General features: G+C 41.2%; 1 protein-coding gene across 5 annotated transcripts in view; it reads left to right on the top strand.

Moving 5' to 3' along the window:
* The window catches only part of SERGEF (secretion regulating guanine nucleotide exchange factor), a 132,413-nt gene extending 112,328 nt beyond the window's left edge, over positions 1-20,085 (top strand). For 2 of the 5 annotated variants that reach the window (XM_042882164.1, XM_042882165.1), the window contains one exon: positions 14,467-16,738. In XM_042882164.1, coding sequence (XP_042738098.1) covers positions 14,467-14,657 — 191 coding nt within the window. In that variant the 3' untranslated portion in view covers positions 14,658-16,738. Of the gene's footprint in view, positions 1-13,666; positions 13,750-14,466; positions 16,739-20,056 lie in introns of those variants that run through there. The other 3 variants (XR_006180999.1, XR_006181000.1, XM_042882166.1) reach the window with 3 other exon arrangements.
* The last annotated feature ends 3,231 nt before the right edge of the window (positions 20,086-23,316 follow it).

Here is a 23,316-nt window from a genome sequence, read left to right on the forward strand (position 1 = left end):
CTTGCTATTAAATATAGCTATTTTAGATGATTGTTAGAATAAAAAAGCGGTTGGGACAATTGTGCTTTTTTTGAGAAGGAAATGGTGGCAGTGGAGTTGAAAACAGGGGAATAACCAGCATGGGGGGAAACAATTGGTGTGACCGTGTTAGTGCTCCTCCTCAATGAGGTGAGACTCTAGCAGCAATAGTTCTCAGGCCGATGGTTAATGCTATAATCTATGGAAGTGTTTTTGATTTGTATTGTATGGGACTGGAGTAAAGCTGAAATCTATGAACGGTGGTCATTGGGGAGAACCAGTTTTCCAGCCCAGTGGATCTTAGCCTTGGAAACACACTTGCAGGTGACGTTTTCCAGCTCAGCATCATCCATTTGGTAGCTTTCCAGGATTCTTGAAGCCACCTCAAACTGTGGCATATTCATATTTTGCTGTGAACTCAACTTTGCTTGCTTGGTTTGGGGATGTTGAACTTGTCCATCAAGTCATAGATTTCTAAGACTGGGGCAGAGCATCCCAGTGCTGTGTTCACACAGGTCTCAGCTCCTGGGAGTGCAGAAAACTCCTTGTAAAAGTGCATCATTTCAGTAACGAGAAATCTCTCTTAGAAGGGTGCTTCTTTTGTCTTGCCTGAGAGACATGAATAATTCAGTACGTCCCTATGCAAATTATTCCATGAAAAAACGTGCATGCGCCTGATTTTTCTCTCTCCATTTGTGTAGTGTCAGTTTCCCAGTGCTGAAGCTTTGTCAAATACAGCAATGTGCTAAAGTGTCTCCGGAGCCAATCGCAGCCATGTCTTCTCTTTTGGCATTGTGGAGGCTTCAATTACTTCTGAAACTGTGAATTTTAAAACGCTATTTTAGTGTTATCACTATAGAGGGAAAGTAGCAAATTGCCACAGGGGAAGTAGTTAAGCAATGCACAAAGATGCAGATCTCCACAATATTTTCCTTTGGCCTTTGGGATGTTTCATTTTGTGTTTCTCCGTTTGTATAAATTTTTTCGTGAGGCTCCGTGAGACATGTCGAGCACTGCCGATAAAAATGGAGAGCGTTCACAGCAGCTGTTGCTATAGTGATGTGGTGCAGCCCTTTGCCTGCTGCTCAGAAAGCAAAACCACCTGCAATTCCTTAGATCCTTTATTGGCAGAGAGAAATTGAAAGAGATGGTGCTGATGTGCAGGTACCGCACAGATTCTGTGTTGCTCTGAAATCATTGCAGCTAACGTTGTATTTGTGCACAGATCTGCAGAAATGCTTTGTGGATGGGAAGAGGACAGAGACGGAACTGGGCGTCGTGGTGGGCAAATGAGGTCGCTCACAGCACATAGAAGACAAGGGATAAATACCAAACTGAACTAAAAGCAGAAGAGGAGCTAAGTGCTTTTTAAAGCCTGCTAAGTTTTAATCCTCCGTACAGATACAAATGGTGTGCTCACAGAGTGCTGCTGCTAGTCTGGTGCTGGAATTCAGTGCTCAATCCTCAGGGTCTGACTAGTGCAGGTGTGGAAATGAATATTGACTCTTAGGAGCAGATTTTTGTCTTTGTCAGGTCATACATTCAGAAGCCTAAAATGTCCTTTAACGTGGCTTGTCTGTACCAAACTTAGTAACTCAGTTCTGCTTTTCCTATGCATTATTTTCTTTTTTCTATAAGGCCATGAAATGTAGAGTTTGGTATGAGATAATGCTATAAACCATTGGCTTTATAATGTACCCTGGGTTAGACAAATGTCCCTGGACTGCAGACGAGGAAACAAAAGCACTGAGGAGCATTCTCCTACAGAATTGCTCCATAAAGCAGGCCTATAAAGGGCATCTTTACCTTCATGATTCCCTTCTGGTTCTTTTTGTGACTGAATGAAGTAGGACAGGTTTATTTCGTATCAGTCACCATGTGAGAAAGGACAGTTAAGTAAGTGCATGATGTCTCATCTTATGTTAAATTTGAATGTTCGTTTTTTCAAGTATGTTCCAAATATACAGATGAGCCAAGATTCCAGGACCCAGTAACACCTTCTCTGCAGGGTTTTTATTCACTTTAAGTTCCAGACATGAAGAAAAACAAATATCTAATCCCATGGATGAATAAATAAAACAGAATTCTTTTACAGTTGCTTCATTATTATTTTCATTACTAACATCCATGGGCTCATGGCGAGATCACACCATGTTGTAGAGGAGGTGGTGAAAGATGCTCTGTGGCCTAAAACCTAAAAAGGCAGCAATATGAGTAGCTAAAATAGTGCAGACCAGGTGGGAAAATGTAGAAGCAGCGCCTAGTGAATTGCCTGGGACTCGAGCAGTTTTGCCATGCTCAGCGACTTAGTTCCCTGGTATCTGCTTCCTCTTGTGATGGTTTCTACCATTCACTGGGAAAATCTGACTGATCCCTTCAGAGCTCATGGGGGGATTATGTTTTGGCTTTCTGAGGCAGAATTCTCCATATATTATGAGAAGGTTCAGAGTCACAGGGCTAAGAGGTGCAGGGCTTTAGGGAGAGAAACTGATAGCTGAAAATGAAGGAATTAGTCATGAGTCAGGTTTCTGCTCTGAGCTGCAGGCAGCCCTTTTTCTCATAGCTTCTTTTCTCATTTCAAGGGGAAGCAATTGGTCCCCTTGCTGTTCCCATCAAGGCTTGCCTTTGCTGCTGAAATCCTGTTTAGAACTTTGCATTTGACAAACTGGGGAAGCAGTGTTGAACCCAGCCTGCAGCAGAGCTGGTGCCTAATTGCATTACCAGAGAAATCAGTCACACACCCTTGGGACTTGGGTCTGGGACCTGGGTCAGGCTGACGTGGATGCACTGGGCTTGCCTGTGGCTGAAGGGTTGAGGTCAGTATCAGGTAATCAAATGAAATCCTCAGAAGTTGAATTATGATGCGAAGTCATCATCTTTCAGTTGTTCTCTGGAGAGCCAAAAAGATTCTTGGTAGCAAAAGTGTCTGAAAAGCATCTCTTGGAGACAGCAAGAGAGATTTTTGCCAGTGGAAGCACTAGGAGCTTTCTAAAACAAACACAAACCCTGCTCCCCGCAACCTCAGCTCTGGGGAAGAAAGAAAAGAATGTGTTGTGAGAACTAATTAATTAGAAGGATCTCCTGCAAAATTTGTGAAAAGCTCTGCCTTTCGTGTTGAAAAGTAAACATTTAGCTCAATCAGCAGCCTTTCAGCAGGGCGCCTTGCCTCACAGAGAAGGTGTTGAAAATCAGAGCTGCTGACATTAATGGAACCATATTTCAGCACAACGATGTAAAGACAGTTCTAAACAGTAAAGTGCTGCAAGTTAAAGTCAGCCCTGTTTCCTAAGCAGTTACTGAAATGTAGTGCCTTACCTCCAAGTTTATTCTGCATATGCAGATAGTAGGAGCAAACCTGATCTAGATACGGATATCCTTTATTCGCATATGCAAAGTCTGTATTTCAGTGTAGGCATTCTGTAGGACCTGCCAGTTGTAATTCTTTGGGGAGAGTTTTAAAATGCTGACACACACACAAAAAAGGGAGAGGCTCTCTTTTAGGGTAAGATAGCATATCTAAGTGTTTAAATGGTTTGGGAATGGGCCGTATCTGTTAAAGATTTCTGCAAAATTGATTTGACACTTGAAAATCTCAGTACTTGTGTTTCCTATCCCTGAGTATATTTAAGAAACCAGCAGTCAAGAGAAGCGGCGTCTTGGTTTACCCATGATTGGACAGGTCTGTCAATAAGTGGTTGTGTAGAATAAGGATATCTTGGTTATTCTGTATGGTAAGTGTTTTCTTTACTATTTGACGGATCTGAAGTTATCACGAGACTTTTGAAGTGGTGCCAAAAACAAACAAAAGCTTCCTGAGACACCTCAGCATTGTCTGACATTTGTCCTTTCCTGGCTGGTTGTTCTCTTTTCCAACATCGTAAAGAGTGAATCAAGCTTCTTACATAGACACATGACAAGTTAGTGACAACTACGTTGTATAGCATTCATTTATTTCTATACTATATGCAAAGTGCATGTATATCATGTCAGGCCTTCTTTGCTGCCAACTGAAGCTTGCTGTTTCACCAAGAGTATGGTTTCCAGTTCAGCTTATTGTCTATATGGCTGATCCTACCTTGAGATTAACCTACATAAGTTGCAGAGGGAAAGGGAAGAAGTTGGCTTTCTTTGTGGACACAAGAAAGAGCAGCGAGGCCAATTATGGAGATGCTCTATTTCCAGTGTTTCCATTTCCTCTCAAGACAGGAGAAAAAAGCTTTGAATTGTTCGTATGGTCAAATATTCTTGTCGTAGTTTGTTGTTGTTCTGAAGAATACTTTGTTACCCCAGATTTCTGGCAGAGAAAGTCCTTCCAAAGTTGTGCCAGATATTCCTGTCCTGACTCCAGCTGGTTTCCTCTTCACCCTGAGGTTATGCAGTGGATTGGATGGGACAATGCCAAAGAGTGTCTTAGGGGCTCAGCTTGCATTCTCTGTTCTGATCCTCTGACCTTCTGGAGCTGGCATGGAGCCTGTGGATCCTTCTGCCCATCAGCTGTCTTTACTGTCACTATGCCAAAGACATTTTATTTTCCATCCTCAGATGCCTGCACCTGATGTATAAATGCTGTTTTCGATGTGGCTCTTCTGCCAGGGTCCAGAAAATGGTGCTACAGCAGAACTTTCAGAAAACATCTCTGCAGTATTACAGGCAGGAGAGTTTCATTTCAGGATGCTTTTCAGCTCTTGCCTTCTTCCAAAGACCAGCTCTGCTTGCTCCCTCTACTTAAGGAGCAGTTCCCAGTTCAGAATCCAGGTGTCTGTAACACTTGTGGAAACAAAGAGAAGAGCAAAGAGGAGGCTCAGGGGAGACCTTATTGCTCTCTATAGCTACCTGAAGGGAGGTTGTAGTAAGCTCTTCTCTCATGTAACTGGTGACAGGACTAGAGGGAATGGCTTAAAGCTGCACCAGGGGAGATTTAGGCTGGACGTTGGGAAATACTACTTCTCTGAAAGAGTGGTCAGGCACTGGAATGGGCTGCCCAGGGAGGTGCTGGAGTCACCGACCCTGGAGGTGTTCAAGGAACGTTTGGATTTTGTGTTGAGGGACATGGTTTAGTGAGAACTATTGGTGGTAGGTGGATGGTTGGACTGGATGATCTTGTAGGTCTTTTCCAATCCTGGTGTTTCTGTGATTCTGTGAAAGCATTGAGGTGTACCTAGAATGCACTTTGAACCTTCTGCAACAGAGATATTTGTCCTTCCTAACCACAGTAACTCAAATGGTGCCATTTGCACATTTCATCACAAATTCTCTGACGTTTCTTTCCCAGTATTGCTTACCTTCAAGAGAAGGCTGGAAAGAAGTGGTCGAAAAGGAAGCATATGTATGGACTTGGGATTTGCAGAGGAGGCTGAAGGGAGCACTGCAAGGACAAATATGGAGAAGCTGCTCTGTGGTGGTGATGCTGCTCAGCTAAGTGGCAAAAGTTTAGTCCTGTGTTTTTCTGAGATGCTTTTTTTGCCAACTCAGTATTGAAGCTCCTTTGCTTTTCTTTTAAATAAGAATAATGGATTTGAAATTAAATAGTTTAGTGGGTAAAAGTAGCTGAAACACAATGTAATACATAAAGAATATGAAAAGGTGAAAGTTGGTAAGCTGTGCTTCTCATCGTGCCCAGAGTCTCTGTTGTTCACCAGAAAAACAAGCATGTCAAAATTGGTGTTTATGCAACTGGTCTAGGCTTTTAATGGATATGGATGGCAGAACATTTCCCTTGCTCAATATCAGCAAGCAATTCCCCTGGACTTCACTCAGCAGTCATATATGGAATTGAAGTGATGTTTGGAGAAATAGATCCAATCCTGCCTCCTGGGCACTTTCTTTTTTGAAGCTGTCTGCTTTGATTCTCTTGCTGAGCATTTTTAATTCTTATGGTGTGATGCTCATTTTTTGCCCACCATACCTGAGATAGCCTATTCTCCCACTACTTCTACATCTGCTATTGATCATTTGCTTAGGTTTTCCAGAACGCTTACTTGGATTTCAAATACTGCTTGAAAACTACAGCAGAAAAGTAGTGGCTGTATTCTTAGGTTTCTGGTCTTCCGAGCTATTGGTTACTTGGAAAAGGAAAGAGTTTGTGTGTCTTCTCTGATAAATAATATCTGGCATAATTTGCTTGCCTGAATGATACGGCTGAAGCCTCCAAACTTTTGTTATCTCTTAAGGAATTGAATGAGCTAGAACACTTGGGTTCTGCTTTAGAGAAAGTTTTTTGCTGAAAACTCGCTGATTTCAGAGCAGCCAAACCATGTGGATGGGATTGAGGGTGCAGTTTGTGGTGAGATTGCTTTGTAGGATTTTATTATTGGGTTTTTATTTGTTTTGTAAGGTGTTTTTCTTCGATTTCTGTTTTACCTGCAATTGGAAGTTAACAGAAGCACAGCCCAGCAGAGCCAATCTTAGGGTAAAAAAGACCAAACCATTGTGCTCTATCTGTGTCTAAACAAATGCAGCTTATTTTTGGTGCACGCACTTGAAGTAAACCACTTAAGCTCTATGAAGTCTGAATCATGGGATTTTTTTCTTTTTCTTTTTTTTTTTTTTTTGCTTGCTTGGTTTCATCTCTTTTCATAACTCTGTCAAAGTCACTCTCTGTTTCCTTCTTTGAAAGGGATGTGATTAGTTCCCAAGACTGTGTTGTGTGAGGGAAATGATGGTTTTAAGTAGCAGCAGAGTGAACATCCTAGTGTTAACACTGTCTTAAGTCATTTACTTTTTGCTCATTTTAGGTGCCTAAGTGACCCAGCTGTTGTTTTGCTTCTGAGTAGATCCTGAGTTAACCCCTTCAGACACCCAGCATGATGGCTAGTTTAAGAATCCCCATAACAGCAGACACAAAAACAGAGACAGGCAAGGCACATGGTCTGTAGGAGATTTATTAGATGTGCACTTGCACTACAGTACAGTGTGGTATAGGCACGTCTGAACCAGATACAAGTAGCCTAAATCAAGAACAACAGTGCAGCACAAAAAAGTAATCCACAAATCCTGCCCAGAATGGAAGGTAAATCAGCTCGTCCTGAATCCCTTTTTTCCAGCTATGCTATAGCTTGCACCAAGCTAGGTATTTTAAAGCTCTCACATGTACACATGCACTGCAGTGCTATCACTGTTGAAACTGCAGTGCCTGCTCTTGCAGGGAACTATTATCTGAGCCGTTGTGCTATGCTAACATTGTAGCTTGAAACTCTGTCAAAGTAAGGTAACCTAATAATTTAACTGCTGGGTTTTAATTGCTTCTATAAGGTGAGGTTTCCATAGCTGTGAGCAAATCTGCCAGTACAATCAGTACGGAGGGAACTGAGAAACTCAATGCCTGCTTCTTTCCTCAACTTTGCTCTTGTGTTTCTAACACTTCTGCCCATGACTTCTGGACTTCACCTCAAAGTCCAGTCCACCTGTTAAGCATGGGAAAAAAAAGAAAAGCCCTCGCTTTAATATCTGCAAGCAGTTGTTTAATCTTCGCTCAGCAGTAACACACATTCATATAATGTGTCTTGTAGCTAGACCAAAATGCAGCCTTGCAGTTATAAAGGAAAATGAAAGGGGATATGTCCAAACTAAAGCCCATTTAAGCACAAAGCTATTCTACAGAAGATGGCCAGAAGGTTTATGTGTGTCACCTCTTGGTTCTGAGTTACAGAGAATTGCATTCTCCAGAAAAGGACATGTTCAGAAACAAATCCCAGAACAAAACATTCTCTTTTATTGGTGCAAACAGCCCTTCAGGGAAAGGGAGTAGCAGTCAGACAAGAAGAAATTGGAGATAAATGTCTTTTTACCTTCTGTTTTATCATACTTATTTTTTATAAGTTGCCAAGGGCTGACAGCCTAACATGCATGATCTCCGTAAAATGACAGGCTTGTAACTAGACTGGGGTGGGATACAAAGAGCTGCTTTCTAAAAACCACAAAGTGCCAAATCATTTCCAAAACACTCTTCTACCTAGCTCTTCTTGCTTGAGGAGAGGATTCCGAAGAGACCCCAACGTGATCTCTTCTAATTTCAACCAACAGATAAGGAAGCACCATTTCACTTTCATGCTGCTGCTCACCTTGCTGTCTGTAACTTCTGCCTTCCTGGTTTACACTGTGTACACAGTAAGTTGCATGTGGCTGTAGCACAAGTTGAAGGGCTTGTCAGAGTCTTGCATGTGTTCATCTCTGTACTTCTCATTATCTGTTACTTTTCCTAGGCTGTGCTGAAGATGGCCTTCAGTTCCTTCAGTTCTCAGTCTTGGCTGTAGTGTTCTAGGTCAGAACAAGTTGCAGCTGTCCCTTCCTTTTCTTTGAATAATCATTTATTTCTGTTTAAAGCATATATAAATTTGACACAGGAATGCGTTATGCCCATGTTGGCACAAATGGCTGTGGCACCATGTGGTCTGGGGCACTTAAATGACTCGTCACTTCTTGGTGTGTTTTGACATACTGCTTCAGCTGTTTTACTTTCCATGGGCATCCTCTTACTAAGCATTTAGTAACAGGCATTTTCCATTTTTTTTTCTTGACGTCACACAGAAATAGTCATGGGACTGCAGCCCCTGTCTCAGTGCTGAGGCCACGATTGCCTAGTGCTGGTCATACAGAGTTAGAGCACTGACACATGTCATGCCTGTCAGTCTGAGAAGCAGGGATGGAAGCTGTGGGTAGGAACGTCACTGCAACACCTGATGTTCCGATGGAGCAGACAGTAGTGCTGCATTCAGAGCCTTATGACAAATCTCCTCACTGACAACTTTATGAGGTGTTCTTGTCCTATGCTGTGAGAGCAGAATGTAAAGATTCATCTTCTACAGGTGTAAAAAGCAAGCATCTTTAATGCTTATTCCTCTCTGCACTGCAGCAGTTTCATGTATGATATAATCCTCATGTATTGTCAGTGGGCCAGATACATTCAGCCTTGAACAGAGTCGTGAGTCCGCATTTTGTTCGGTGTTGAGGTGGAGATGCATTCCTGCTGGAAGGAATTGAAATGTTTGAGTAATACCAAAAGGAAAACCCTGTGCAGCACCCGTGAGCCTTAGTCATAAGAAGTACCACTGGCGTTTGCCTGTGAAAACAGAAATGTGAACAATTAATGCTTGCAATAGATTCACCTTTTTGCTACCTACTCACAGCAAAGCAAACACCTCCCTCTTACAGAACTTCAGTTCTTCCACAAAAACTGATAATGTGGAAACGCAAGGAATCTAAAGTTACAAGTACATTGTTTTTAAATCCTAGAATGTAATTTTGTGCATTTCTTCGGCTTTTTGTTTTCAGAATGGCAATGCATAACTGTGAAGGAGAAAATAAAATCCCTTGTGAACTAGAACTGTGATGGACCTAAGCCAGGGCTTGTCTGGTATAATGCGGAAGGATTCTTTTCAGTAGATGCATGCTAATTTGTGCAGTGAGCCACTGAGCTACTGCTTTCTTTTGCTCTGTAAAAACAAAGAAATCTCCGTTCCTGTTGTGTATTAGCAAGATGCCTCTACCACTAGTGAGTGGGCTTACTTATTTGTCTGATGCATAAAAACAGTGTATAGGCAAATGCATCACATTTGTATGAGAATACATTTTTTTTTTTTATAAGGGCTATTGTTGCTTTGTCTTTCCCTGTTTCTCTACAGAGGAATGGATACTAGTGCTGAAGGAGAAGCTATAAACTGGGCTTTACCATTTCAAGTGAAATTTGCATTAGATGTGTATCCTTCTATCCATGTGGTGCTTGCTGCAGGTGTGTGCTGTGAGCCCCTGCTGGGAAGCTGTCCTTCTTAGGTGCCAGGCTCAGCCAGGGTGCTTGACATGAGGGCAGCTGACTTGTCACTTGGGTACCACTGTGCTGGGGAGAGAATGAGTGATCTTGGTCTGGTGTCTGGGAGAGACACTGGGGATGCTAACTGTCTGGAGGCCAACTTGGAAGTCAGCATGTCTAGCAACTTGAGTTCATGCTTGATATCAAGACACGTTTTTTCTTATCTGCACTTCAAGTGAGAGCTGCAGTGCCCGTGGGTTTGCTCTAACTTTCAGTGAAGTCAGGTGCATGTTTCTGAGCATCATGGTCCTGAGAAACTTCAACAGCAGTTGGTGAGGCTGCCTGGAGGCCATGCCAACTCACTTCTTGAGAGGTGGGTGTGAGTGCAGCTCTGCAAGGAAGCAGGTGCTGCATAGCACGGGGCTGCTTCCTACTTTGGGAGGTGACATCAAATGCCTTAGAGTCACATTGTCTTATATTCCACTTACTAAACTTAGCCTGTTACAAGACTTTGCAGAACGTTTGGAGTGTTCTTGTAGTTACTTCTATGCTTCCATGTCTTTCTGCAGAAAAGAGTTGATAGTAACTGTTTCTTATGTTTTAAAATTGCAAATGTTTTCCTCTAATGATGGAATAACTCTTGCTAACGAAAATGCAGAAGTGGTAGAGATATTTCTATACTTGTATTTTGCATGATAATCCTGGATACTAGGTATCATGAAAACATAGGAAGACTTTTTATTTCTTTGTATTTTACCACTTCTTAGGGGAGATACAGTCTCAATCCTTTGTATATTACATTGTGCCTTGTGAGGTTTAAAGCGTTTTCTAGTAGTCAGAAGGGGTGGCTGATACAATGCATTTTGTTCTTGGTTCTGCCCTGGTTCTGTTTGAAGTTCTCTGATTTGCTCCTAGCAAATTGCCAGTCTCTTGCCAACTATAACTTTATCTGTGACCATCTGTAGAGTAGCACTGATTGAAAGTTAAGAGAATATTTTTTGAAATGTTGGAGTACTGCTAAGAGCGCAGAGCTTATATAATAGAGCGATGCTAAAATACTTTGATGTGTCCTTAATATGCAAATTTGTCTGCTGAATACCTTAGTTCAAGATACTCGAGCTGTCTTTAAAGCCAGCTTCCTTCTGTGTATGTGTGGCTGGAAGAGTGGGAGCGGGTGCACAGAGAAAGAAAAGAAAGAGGCTTTTAAAGATCTCACTGGTTGGTCTCCAGGGCACAGTGGGTTAGAAGCAGACAGGTTGCAGCCTGAAACTAGGCAGCAGCAGTGTTTGTAGACTTCTTGTTTCCAAGGGATTTTACTTTACCTTCAGACTCATTGCAAGATGTGATTTGTCATAACCTATCTTCAGCTGTTTAAAATGATCTGCCTGGGCTAAGACAATTGGTTGGCCTCCTTCTGTAATCACCAGAGTGAGATAAATTTGCTTTTGACATCAGTGTTTAGGTAAGATGAATTGCCTCCATTGACTATTAAAGAAGACTTGAGGGTACCTATAGCTAAATCACTTGTGTTGTAGGTGGTTGAAATGCACTGAAATCTCATTCAAAGCTGCTTATTTCCTAGCATTCAGTCTTCTCATCTGAAGAACGGAGTACTTGGTGATAAGGAGCGAATTAAACCTCCACTGCCCCAGAATCCCATCCAAGATACTGCAGCTTGTTTTTAACTAAGAGTGCATCCCTCCAGCTGAATCAAGCAGTGGATTGCAGCTGTCACTGAAGTTACACTGAGAAAAGCCTGGTAGTCATTGCTGCAACCTCTTCTTGCCATCATGACCTAGGCTGACAAACTTGTAGGTTTTTATCAGTAATAAACTGAACAGATAGAATTGAAAATGCTTGAATTGCATTTAGGTTAGCCCTGAGGCTGGTCAAGCAGTTGGACTTGGTGAAAGTAGGTCCGTTCCAAATGAATTCTTCTGTTCTGAGCAGGAAACATTTGCCATCCCCAGCCTTCTCATAGTTCCCCCCCATCAAACTAAACTAAAATAAAATAAAATAAAACTTGTGTGTATGGGAAGAAAAAGGAATTAAAATGAAACTGGCTTCCTTTGACCAGAGGATAACCATTAGTTCCCTTTAATGAAGGCATTGAGCTCTGCATCTATTCCTTCTATGTAGTTTTTTTTTAGTAAGTGCTTCATTATTTTTGGTCTTCACTGGATTCAGCTTCTGTGCCAGTGAATCCCAAATCTGCACATTCCCTCCCAGCCAGTGCCCCATGGCCATGTTGCTGGCCCTCCTGCATGGTTCGTTAATGAGAGGGCAAAAAATGCCCTCAGTGCGTTCTCTGCACATCCTCTGACAGAAATCTAGCAGCTGGCCTCATTGTGCCCAAACCTTTCAGAACATTTTCCCCAGGCAGATGTAGGTATCTAAGGTATCGCTCACCTTCCTTTTTGTGCCAAAAAGACTCTCTGCCTTTTAGCTTTTTGGGAAATGTGACTCAATGTTGATGAGAGCCCTTTATTGTGCCTTGTTATTCTGTATCTGTCAGCTCCCCCCTCGGCCCTTCAGGATCCTGCCTGGCTCCCCATATATCTGTGCGTGGCCTTTCATAAATCCTAGTTACTCTGCATGTATGCCCTATTGCCAGCTTTCCCTCTCAGCCTGTCTCAGTTAACATGAAGCTTGCTGGAGCTGGATGCAGGGATGCATTTGTTGCCCTTTTTGCATGCTGGGAGAATGCTTGGAGAGTAGTGTAGAAGATTCAGTGTTTCTGACTCTGGCAGATATTCTTGTGGGTGGTTTTCTTAGCTTGTAAATTTTTTAAGAAGATGTTTAGGTCTGTTTCTCAATTCAAGAGACTAGTATCTGTTTCTTAATATATTTATTATATCATAAATACCTTGTTGAGCAGTTTGTAATTGAAGGTGAACAAAATTTTTGATTTCCTTTCTTTTGTCCTGTTGGAATAAGATGAAAAAAAACCCCACAACCATTCAGATGCAGTGAGTCCCCATACCAGCAAATCAGCACACTGCATTTTAGTCATTGTACTAATTGCTAGTGGCCTCGTCACAAAAGGCTTACTATAGTCATCTTGTTAATGTAAGAGCATGTTACATTCCCTTTTCATTAAATTTGGAAGTCTTCCCACTCTCATTAGGCTTATTCTGCAGGATCCATGTTTTAGCAACTGTGCAAAAGAATGCTTTTCCTTACATGCAGATGGTTTTGAGCTTGACAATTTCCCTGAATAATTTTTATGTGATGAGCTTTAGTCTCTTTGTTAATGATGACTTTTTGCTGCTTGTTAATATCTACATAAATATTTCTACCTGGTGCCTTAATAAAAATAAAAGTGTTAACCTCTTAGATGTTCTATTCAGTGGTTGTTACATGTGATCTGCTGCATGCTTCTTGGTACATTTCTACAGCATGTGCATTTGTGCTGTATGTTCAGCTGTTGATATTGCACATGCATGCTACTGAGAGAATTTGGAGCCTTCTAGGATGAGAACTACCATTTCTGGATGAGGTGAGCTGTATTTAGCTCACTGTGGCATTCTAGCAGTGTTTTGCAGTAGTCTATTTCCTCAAAGAGCATCAAGAAAATAAAAGCTCTTCTTTAACTCTGTCTGATTTTAGTAACATTTACAAATAGTTACAGAAGAGAACTTTTGATAGAGTAATATGTAGAGACACAGGATGAGAGTGGAGTTTGGAGGAGAGTATACCTTTGGAGCAATTGATTTGCCAATTTTGGAAAGTAAAATGATTTCAGAATTGTGACTGAGATTAAATTTGGTGAATTCTGGCTTTTTTTCTGATCATTTGTACTCCAGAGTGGCGCTTCACGCTGTCATACCTGCTGCATATCAGAAATTACACTGGCATCAGAAACGTCACTCTCTTACAGCATGGATTCCTTTTTCTTTACAGAAATTCACAGACAATTCTGTGATGGATGAATAAGGAAAAGGAAGTTGGGAAGAAATATCCCTTGCTAATAGAAGAAGACAGGGGTTTGTTTGTTTTTTTCTTATGCTAGCTATTTATGGGACAGAATTTACATGTTGTGCTTTAAGAAAGAGTACTGTAGGATAATATTAATGCATGGACCATGATTTGGGATATAAAAGAGGAGATAAAAAAAGGATAATGAAGGAAAATAAGGATAATAACAGCAGTATAGTAGTACCAAAGCAAACAGAAGAGGTGTGCTGCTCGCAAGTAAGGCATGTTGTGCATGTAAAGGAAAAGGTGAGATTTCATTCCAACTCACTTGAAAGCAGCAATGAACTATTGTTTTTCTGCCTCATGGCCCTTGTCCCTCAATCTTACAGGCCGTGCTGTGTGAATTAAAGTCACTAAGTTCAGTTTGTGCTACCAAATTTTGCTTACAAAAGTGAACTTGAAAGGTAGGAATCCCATTTCAGGAAGGGTTATTAAAATATTGAGTGATTCCTGTGGGCACTGGATAAATATTGAGCAGTGTATTTACTAAGTGATTTTCAAAAGTCTTTATTCTTTTAATCTCTTATGCTATTATAATATGAAGTGATAAAGAATAACACATTGTTTTATTGAAGTTTTCAGGAGAACGAGAACATTTTTTTCTCGCCTAAGCAGAATTTATTAGAATCTAGCCAGAAGACAACATGGCTAATCCTTCTCCTTAAACTAGTAAAAAACTGTTGTAGTTTTTGTCTTTATTCAGTGTTTTGTATCTTCTCTTCTAGGTGGCTGCTGCTTCTCTTGGGGATGGAACGAACATGGGATGTGTGGTGACGGCACAGAAGCAAACATTCATGTACCAAAGCCAGTGAAAGCTCTTGGTTACGCAGAACAGATCTTAATTGGATGTGGGGCAGGACACTCCTTGGCTCTTTGTCAAAACTCCACGTTAGACTCAGGACACCAGAAATCTTAGCAACATGGATGTGGATGGACGTCGTTGGGTTGCGTAGCTCAGAAGTTCTCCAAGAAGATTGCCTGAGATTAACATGGCAGCTGGAAAGTGCGGAAGTTTGTTCCCAAACTATAAGAAATGAGCGTGCTTAGAACAGTATGGGAAAAATAAAAATCAAACAGTTATTTTAAAAAATTATGTCATGGGTTCTTTGTACAGGAATTGACTTTCTTACCCACAGGTAGAATGACATTTTGCCTTGATGCAGTATTGAAGAAAGAATGACTTTTTCTTTTTAAGAAGTCTTTGAGGAGGAAACTGCCTGTCTAATCACTTATCATTAGTGTAAAAATTCAGTCTAATGTAAAAAAAAGATTGAGGAAACAGTGCGAGAAGGTGGAAACATGGGGCCAGCTCTGGTCTTTTCTTATTGCATCTGTATGTCACGATGAGCATGTGTTGCACCTGCCAGCTTTTATTGAAGTTTTGAGCTCCCAGCATCTTGAGAAATCCAGTTGAAAAGAGAAATGCCAGTGAACATAAATAGAGGCATATGCACATTTTAAACGGAAGATCAGAATTTTGAAAAAGTAGATATGATTTAGAAGACTGGCAAAAGGAGAAAATGAGGCCCTTCTGAAATAAGCTACGTGTTGATTAAACTGAGAGGAACAGCGTTTCTGAGGAATTATCTTCTGTGCCAGACATCCATTCAATATATATTCACAGGGCTGCAGATCCACACAAATTATTATTAACTTTAAAATTAAACCTGAAGTTCTTGAAGCTACTGATAGGAAAGAGAATCTTCTGAGAGCCCTTGGAAACAACAGAAGAGGTCTTGTCAAAGAGCGTAAGTCAGTTGTAGCTGCTGAGGACAGTTTGATTCAACATAGCTGATGTATTTGTAGCTGCAGCTGAATAGGAAGGCTTCCAAATATAAACAGAAACTTTTTACAAGTTCTCTAGCTTAAAAGGCAGACCAGAATGCTCCTGGTAGCGTCAGCTCTCGCATCAGCTTGGCAGTCCGTCTGAGATTCTGATCAGAGAGTGCCCACAATACTAGCCCCAGGTGAGTGCTGGGTAGAGAAACATATGCCTTACACTGATTGTGGTGAGAGAAAAGTGTAAGTTGTCTTCAGATACTATTAACTGCCTATGGTGAGCAGAATTTTGGAAGCTATTTATAAAACTCTTCCGCACAAATGCAGTGGATGCCATTAAACTAGATGTTTACCACCCACGATAGTTAAATTTGCTGTGATATTTGATGTATGTCAAGTTCTAAATATAGGGAGTACTACTGTGTGGTAAACACACCTTTTAATGAGAACTACTGTTACTAAACGGTGGTTTAATTTTTAAATGAGGGTTTGCCAGGGAGGAGGCTTTATAGAATTGCAAAGTACTAAGAGAAGGGCTGTTAGAAAATAGGATGGCAAAACTGTATTGACCTGTCAGCTAACTCACAAGGGGGAGGGAGGTATATGGGCTCTGAGGTTTTTTCTCCTTGCTCTTTCAGTGGTTACAGTTCATGGCCTCATTTTCAGATGTTTTGTCTTTCTGTTCAGTGGAGAAGAAATCTGTAGTAAGAAGCTGGTTATAACTGCATTGCAGATACTGAAGGAAACTGTTGGGAAAAACAGAATGGGACCAACTGCAAAAAGTGCAAAATTTAATCTTCATTTTCTCATCTCTGTCGGTTGTGGTTCTTCACAGTAATACCCTGTTCTAGACTGCTACTTCAGACACTTTTTACTTCTCTGACCAGGCTGCTATTTATTGACTCCTCAGTACTATTTTCTGCCTAAAACAACCTCTCTGATACATGTACTGAACAGTTGCTCATGCTTTTTAGGCAGTTTCATCTGGAGTTCCTTCTTTCATTTTCCTCAGATCTGTGCACTGAATAAACATTATCTTGTTTCAGTGGGAAGTATGCTGAGAATAATTTTGTTCATTGGTTAATGATAGCTAGTATGTGACCCACAGGCCCTAGGTTTTGCTGTATTAGGCGTGTTTTGGTTGAGTAAGCTGTTGGTGCAGTCCCTTTCAGAGGAATCTAACTAATGTAACAAATAAATGGGACGTGGTTATTTGAACTGGTCATTCTTTCATGCTTGCCTTTGGAAATGTGAAGAGTGTTTTGACATTTTAAAGAAGAAAGTGTCTGTTTATTTGTTCTTGGTCCTGTTCTTGAGTTTCATGTTGCCTGTGTTGTTGATCTTTTCAAAGAAGGGGAACTGCATTTTCTCTGTTTCTTTCTTTTGCCTATATATATTGAAAACGCCGGGAAGTAATATCTTGTCTTGAGAACTTGATGTACTACATACATCCTTTGCTGTTAGTCGGGATCTCAAGATGCTGCTGTAGTACAAAGAATGAATGACAGCTCGTTGTAGACTGTATGTGGTTGAATGTGGAAAGAGAAAAAGTTATTCATTCAGAAACGAATGCTATGTTTTGTATGTCAGCATGCTTTGTTTGCAGAATAAAGCATTGTACAGTATCAGCAAAGTCTTTCTGCCCTAAGGAAGGGAGCACACAGTGGAAGGCTTTCAGTCAAGCAAAGAAATGCTCTTTGTTGCTGCTGCTCAGGAGATATTGCTGATCGGTGTCCCGGAGAAGGTCAGTCTTTGCAGAGCAAAATGCAGAGCCAGCAAGCTACGCTAGTGTTTCTGCAGTGCAAAGAGGACGTGTTTATGCAGGTCTTCAGTGCTAAACAAGCTTTTTTCTTAAGCAAGATATGTTCAGATGCAAATAAGTTAACAAGGTTTGTAATATTTTCCCAGTGTGTAACACTGGAAGAAGGCAAGAAGTGTCTGTTTAGCCATTCTCTCTTCCCTTCTCATGCCAATGAGGTGTGTGTGTGAGGAGATGGATGAAGCTTTGAATTCTTTGCCCTCAGACTAGAGAGATCTTAGGCTTTTGGGCAGAGGAGGCGAAGGAAGCTGCTGTACATATTTCTCTTGTTTGAAGCCATAGGGCATCTGCAGTTGCTACACAACCAACCTCCATGTGAACCTGTGCAAGACACTTCTGTGCCATTTTAAAAAATGCTGCAAGTAGGAAGATGCTTGGTTCAGAAGTTTCTTTTTCTTGGAGGATTTGTTTAGGCCACTTAGCAGTCACTAAGTTACTTGACTTTGTGTAGTCCCTTGATTGACTTTATGCTTTTCTGCTTGGAATGTGCTTTGGTTTTGTTTTATCTGACATTTTGGAGACATAAGACTTTAAGTTGGGGATGGAAAACGGAGGAAGGAGGTAAGTTTGGATGTACAGAAGAAAGGAGACTGTGGACAAACATTTAAATGAGTGGCAGTAGAAAAAGCCTAGCATAGTCGGGTAAAGCAGGTGAAGGGAGGGCAGGAATTCAAAATGAAGGCCCTGTACAGCATTCATACTGGTATGATCCAAGTAAGCTGAGGTAAAAACACAAGCTGTTCTGCTTTCTGGATGTTATAGCTCTCCCTCTCTCATTGTTTGTTAAGAACATGAATTTTAGACTTGCTGTGAGCTTTTGTTCTTGCACATAAGGCATCTTGAAATTTCCAGTTCTCTTCAGTTGAAACGGCATCATGTGTTCTCACCTTCCAGTCTTGGAAATCTTTAATTCAGACCTGTGAGACCTGCCCAGCACATAAGCTAATCTTTTGTACTTTTCCACTAAATCCCACAAATTCTGGGTCAAACTTTTACCTGACTTTTGCGAGACTTCAAGTCAGTTTCATCATCAAGATGATGGCAGATCTTTCTCGTTATATTGTGGTTATGATTTCACTAAAAAGCCCTCTCCATATGGCAAGCCTCATGCATTTTCTCTTAACTAGATAGTGTCTTTTAAAAGGCTCTAAATTTCTTCACCAGTTTTTAGTCATGCTTTTGTTATTTACTATCAGCTTATAGTTGAGAGCAGCTGAAAAGAGAAGAAAAATACTTAAGAAGAAAATGTATGACTTGCTTCCCAAAGGCTAGAAATGGCAGATAATCATCTGGTGTGGTTTAAAAATATGTACAGTAGAGAATGGGCTTTATGCCAGACTGATAGAAGACTACAGCAGATTCAAAAAATAACTGGAGATTGGAACTTTAGACATATCAAACTCTTAATTTATTTCCAAAAATAACCATGGAAGTACATGCTTTGTTCTTTTTATAATAGCTGTTGTGTTTTTCTTAATTCCTGATAAATGCTGACATCTTGCTCTGTGTTAGAAAGAACGATTTAATGGTCCTAAAATGAAATGGTTAGTTAGCATGGAAGTGGCCCAAAAATATAACAATAAAGGGAGGTGTTTTCCATTTGCACCTCAGAATTTGATGGAAGAAACTGGGTAGGTAAAGCTGCTGTTGTTATTTTGTAACCCTGCTAGTCAGCTATTCAGTGAACCAAAGGACGTTTTCAGCTGTTTGCTAACTTTGTTCACGGATTCATCTTTCACTCATTTCTGCATTTGCCCAATTTTATTGCAGAGGCAGTTTTTATTCATTTCTGCCTCTGTGGGGCATTGAAAGAAAATATGCGACAGAGTACTCGGCAGTGAAGATGGCCTTTGAGTATTGGAACTGTGACCTGGATGGACCTTGTGCTTATGGGAGAGGGGGGAAACATGTATTTGCAGAGTTATGGGGAAGATGTTATTCAGTTTAGTTAGCATCAAGAGCAACAAAGTAATTCCTGAATGAAAGCTGGCCATGGAGATGAACATTTATTTTTTGAAACTTCAGGCATTTTTGGTTTGCGACTTGTTGGATTTTGATTCATTTTCAGGCAAGCCTTTGCAGGTTGGAAACGCCTAAGTCCAATTCCTGTGTTTGTGAGCCTCTCAATTTTCATCTTTCTCCTCTATTTCCAGACTGCTTTGTCTATAGACCAACTTGTTACTCATACACAGCACAATCTGTATGACGACAGTTCCCTGATCATCATAATTTAAGTGAATATGAACACTTTGCTGAAAGACTGTTTTTACTGTATTATTATTATTATTATTATTATTATTATTATTATTTGAAAGTAGAATCAAGAATTGGGCGATTTTTCATGTTCTGAAATGATTTTTTTTTTTCTTTTGCTTCAAATGACAAATGAGTTTAGCTTTTGTTTTGTTTGTACTGATTTGAATGCATGAAGACGTGTGGTACTTAAATTAGGGCAGCAGAGGAGTTGCCAATCAGTAATGAAGATGCTCTGTCATTTTAACTGTGTGGGTGCTTAATCATTTTCCATAATAATACTTTGCTTTAAAGTACTAAAGGAAAGGAATCCCTGTAAGAGCACGGTGTTCTTCTGCAGACCAGGAAGCACGGTGTCTCTTACATAATCTAGTTGCTGCTTTCCTCTGATGCCTTAATTTCTGAGTACGTAATTATGAAAAACTATTTCTACTTAAATTATGCTTTTCATCTTTTGTCCTCAGAACACTTTAAAAAGAGGCACACAGTAGAAACAGGAGATGTGGCACAAAAAACTGACAAGTCCCAGCCAAGGTAACTCAGCATGTCTACAGCAGAACCAAGAATAAAATTCCAGTCTTATGATGCCCAGGCCATGGCTCTGCTTCAGGCCAGTGGTCCTTGAAGTTTATAGGTCAGCCTCGTGCTCCTACTTCCCTCTCTCCTTGCTTTCTTCATCCTCCCCACTACCCCCACGGCTGGTTCGTCACATACTCCCAACCCTGCTGTTTGCTCACCCCACTCTTTAGACCAGTCCTGTGTCCTTCTATTCTCCCTGCACCACTATCTTCCTGCCATCCCTTCCTCTTTCCATAGCTGTTGGTGTCACATTGCCACAGCTGAGCTGCATGCCTGCAGCCATGTGTGCCCTCAGCGGTAACTGTGCCAATATGACAGCAATACTGTGCCTGTGGCTGACTGACAAACCCCATGGCGAGCAGTAGAGAAGCCAGTGAAAGCCTTGGAGCACATGCTCTTTGTATGGAGATGTTTGGGCCCTAAGTACTTGCATACAGTTTTGGGAGAGTTGAGGTCTGGAAGCCTGGCCTGCTCAGCCAGGGCCAGGAAACTCATCTTCCTGTGTTTTATGTGATAAGCAAAGCAAGTCAAGAGCTACAGTTCCTGGATGTACTTTGTAATTTGAGGCTGAATTTGAATTTAAATATCGCTCTTGATCACAAACAAGCATTCATATTCCCATGAAAGAGAAAGGGTGCACCTACACTCCTAGATGAGTGCAGAAGCTTTGGGGCTTCTGAACAGACAGGTGTTTTATGCCCAAACTCAAATAGATGAGTGACTTAAAAATAACCTACATAATTGAAGCACATCTCCACGAAATGAAGTTAGTTTCTGGGAGTGCAGAGGCAAAGTTGTTCTCAGTGTATAAATGGAAAGCAGAGCGGGGTGCTGCTGCGCTTTGAAACCACGCAGAGGATATGCAAAGTGGCAGGCTAATAACTGTGCTTGGGATTGCCTCAGGATATCTTTCATAAGCGGCTCAGATCTCAGTTTCCTTGTGAGCGTCCTTGCCTTAGTCCTGCTCGCTCTCTGTTGTATTTCATTCTTCTCATTTGTCCTAGCAGACATTTGTTTCAGTGATGTATTTTCTTCTTGGACCTGAAACTTTAGGGAGAAAGAAGGCAATTTATGTGAAGAATCACTTTATCCAGATAAATGACTGCTGCACGTGACTGTTACCACAGTGGTAGTAGCTGGGTTCTTTGTTGGAGTGGGGGAGCAGAAACCACTCTTCAGGTCCATGCTGTCTAAAGAGGCAGCTGTGGAGAGTGCTTTGCACAGCTGGGTTGCCCAGGAAAAGAAGGGCACAGGGCTGCACGTGTTTGGCTGGGGTGAGCTGCCTGTGATAGACAGCAGCCCACGGTGAGTGCCAGTCAGAGGAAGCAGTAGTATTGAGGCTGGCTCAGCTGGCTGGCTGTCCATTGCTGGGAGATGAGGTTCCAGGGGAAGAAACCCGGATGTTCACTTTCAGCAGGAAAGGGGCAGAGTTCAGCTCAGCTGCTGACTGTGCTACTGTTTTTACCTTGGCTGACATTAGAAGCATTTGGTGGCATTATTGCAAGTGTGAGGCCAGAATTCAGCCACACATCTTAATTCTTTTATTAAAATATATATCCCCTGTGATGGGAGTGAGCATGTTTGAAGAGTTTAATGTTCTAATAACCCAGAAAACCTCTTTGAATGTAAAGCAGCTTGTATGCTGTGTTAAGTTTCTCACTAAACTCAATGTCAGGATTTGGTGCAGCAGATCCTACTGAATGTAGGATTATACATCAACTAGACATCAACTTTCCAGTTGTTGGTGCTGCTTCTATAGTGCAAGGGGAAGCAGTAGGGTCTTAAGCTGCAGAGCATCACTTGAGGAGCACCAGGTAGGAAGTGCCATTGAGTTTCTGAAGGGTTTACAGGGAGTGCCTGAAGGCACAGATACCTTGAATTAGAAAAAGGAATACTGAAAGGAAAATGGGGCTGGCAGATGTGGTAGAGCAAAAAGTAGCGCAGAATTACAGTTGCCTTAGGCCACGTGTACCCAACCTGTTCATTATAGCTAAAGCTCATATATATATGCAAAGCACTGCAGAAGGGGAAGACCTATGTGGGATTTACAAGGCTGAATTGTTCATGTTCCTTATTATGGTAATGGAGCAGTCTTCACACAAGGCCCTTGAGTTCTAGCATTAAATAAAAAATGTGGGAAATCTATTTCTGGCTTCTTAATATGCTATAAGAGGGAAAGTTGTTCATTAGACAACTTTTGGATCCTGGATTAACCTGGATCTTGTCTCTGAAGGTAAGAAAATTGTCCGTTCATCGGCTGTGAAAAACAGCTTAACGACAGTAGGAGAAAAATACTTCTTAGGAGAGGGGATAGTTGACTGAAGTGGAAATTGAGTACGTACTGTTAGAAAGCTTCTTTGCAGTCCTTCATCTAATTATGTTCTAGTTCACATCATCAGCCTTTCTCCTGTTCCTAAAACACAGCTGGAGGTCTCCTTCATTCTTCTTTTGTAGCAGTTTTATGAAGACAAAGTCCAGCTGCAGTTGGTTTTTGTTGTTGTTGCTTATGGTTCAGCACTTACCGGAGCCATGAGAGTTTCTTGTGTTTTTATTTCGTTTTAATCTCTACTTTCTCCAAGCTTTAGGGACGCTGTTCCATTTTCATTCACTTCCGCAGCCCCAGGTGTCATAGCTTCTGTCTGAAAGGTTTCTAACTCTTTCAAAGAGCTTCATGTGAGGATAAAGATGGATGTATCCTTCCTTCAAGAAAGTGCTTCTCCAAAATGTTGTTGACGCATAGTCCATAGCTGCCATTTCCAGGATCTAAAGTGAAACCCAATCCTATTGTGTTTCTTGGTTCTTACTGCTGCATGTTTTGTGTAGCAAATAAAGCACTACTTGGGCACCTGGATTTCTTTCAGGGTTTTGTATCAGGTGGACTGCTGTGGCTCAATGAAGAACAAGGGAAGGATGAGGTCCAAGAAAGTAAGAAACTGAATTCATTTCATCAGCTAAAAAGACAAACTTTTATTATTCTTGGGGAGGGAAAAGGAAGATACCTAGATAATTATAGAGCTTTTTAATCTTTCCTCATAAAATTACTAATGATGTGGATTCTTCAGACATTGGTTGTATCAAGTGTTTGCAGGCTTCATTTATTATCTACTAACCCAAGTTAGCGTTTTAGAACCAAAGCAATACCAAG

This window comes from Lagopus leucura, unplaced genomic scaffold (genome assembly GCF_019238085.1).
Source record: "Lagopus leucura isolate 7727_CA_CO unplaced genomic scaffold, USGS_WTPT01 Super-Scaffold_100033, whole genome shotgun sequence".
Classification (NCBI taxonomy): domain Eukaryota; kingdom Metazoa; phylum Chordata; class Aves; order Galliformes; family Phasianidae; genus Lagopus; species Lagopus leucura.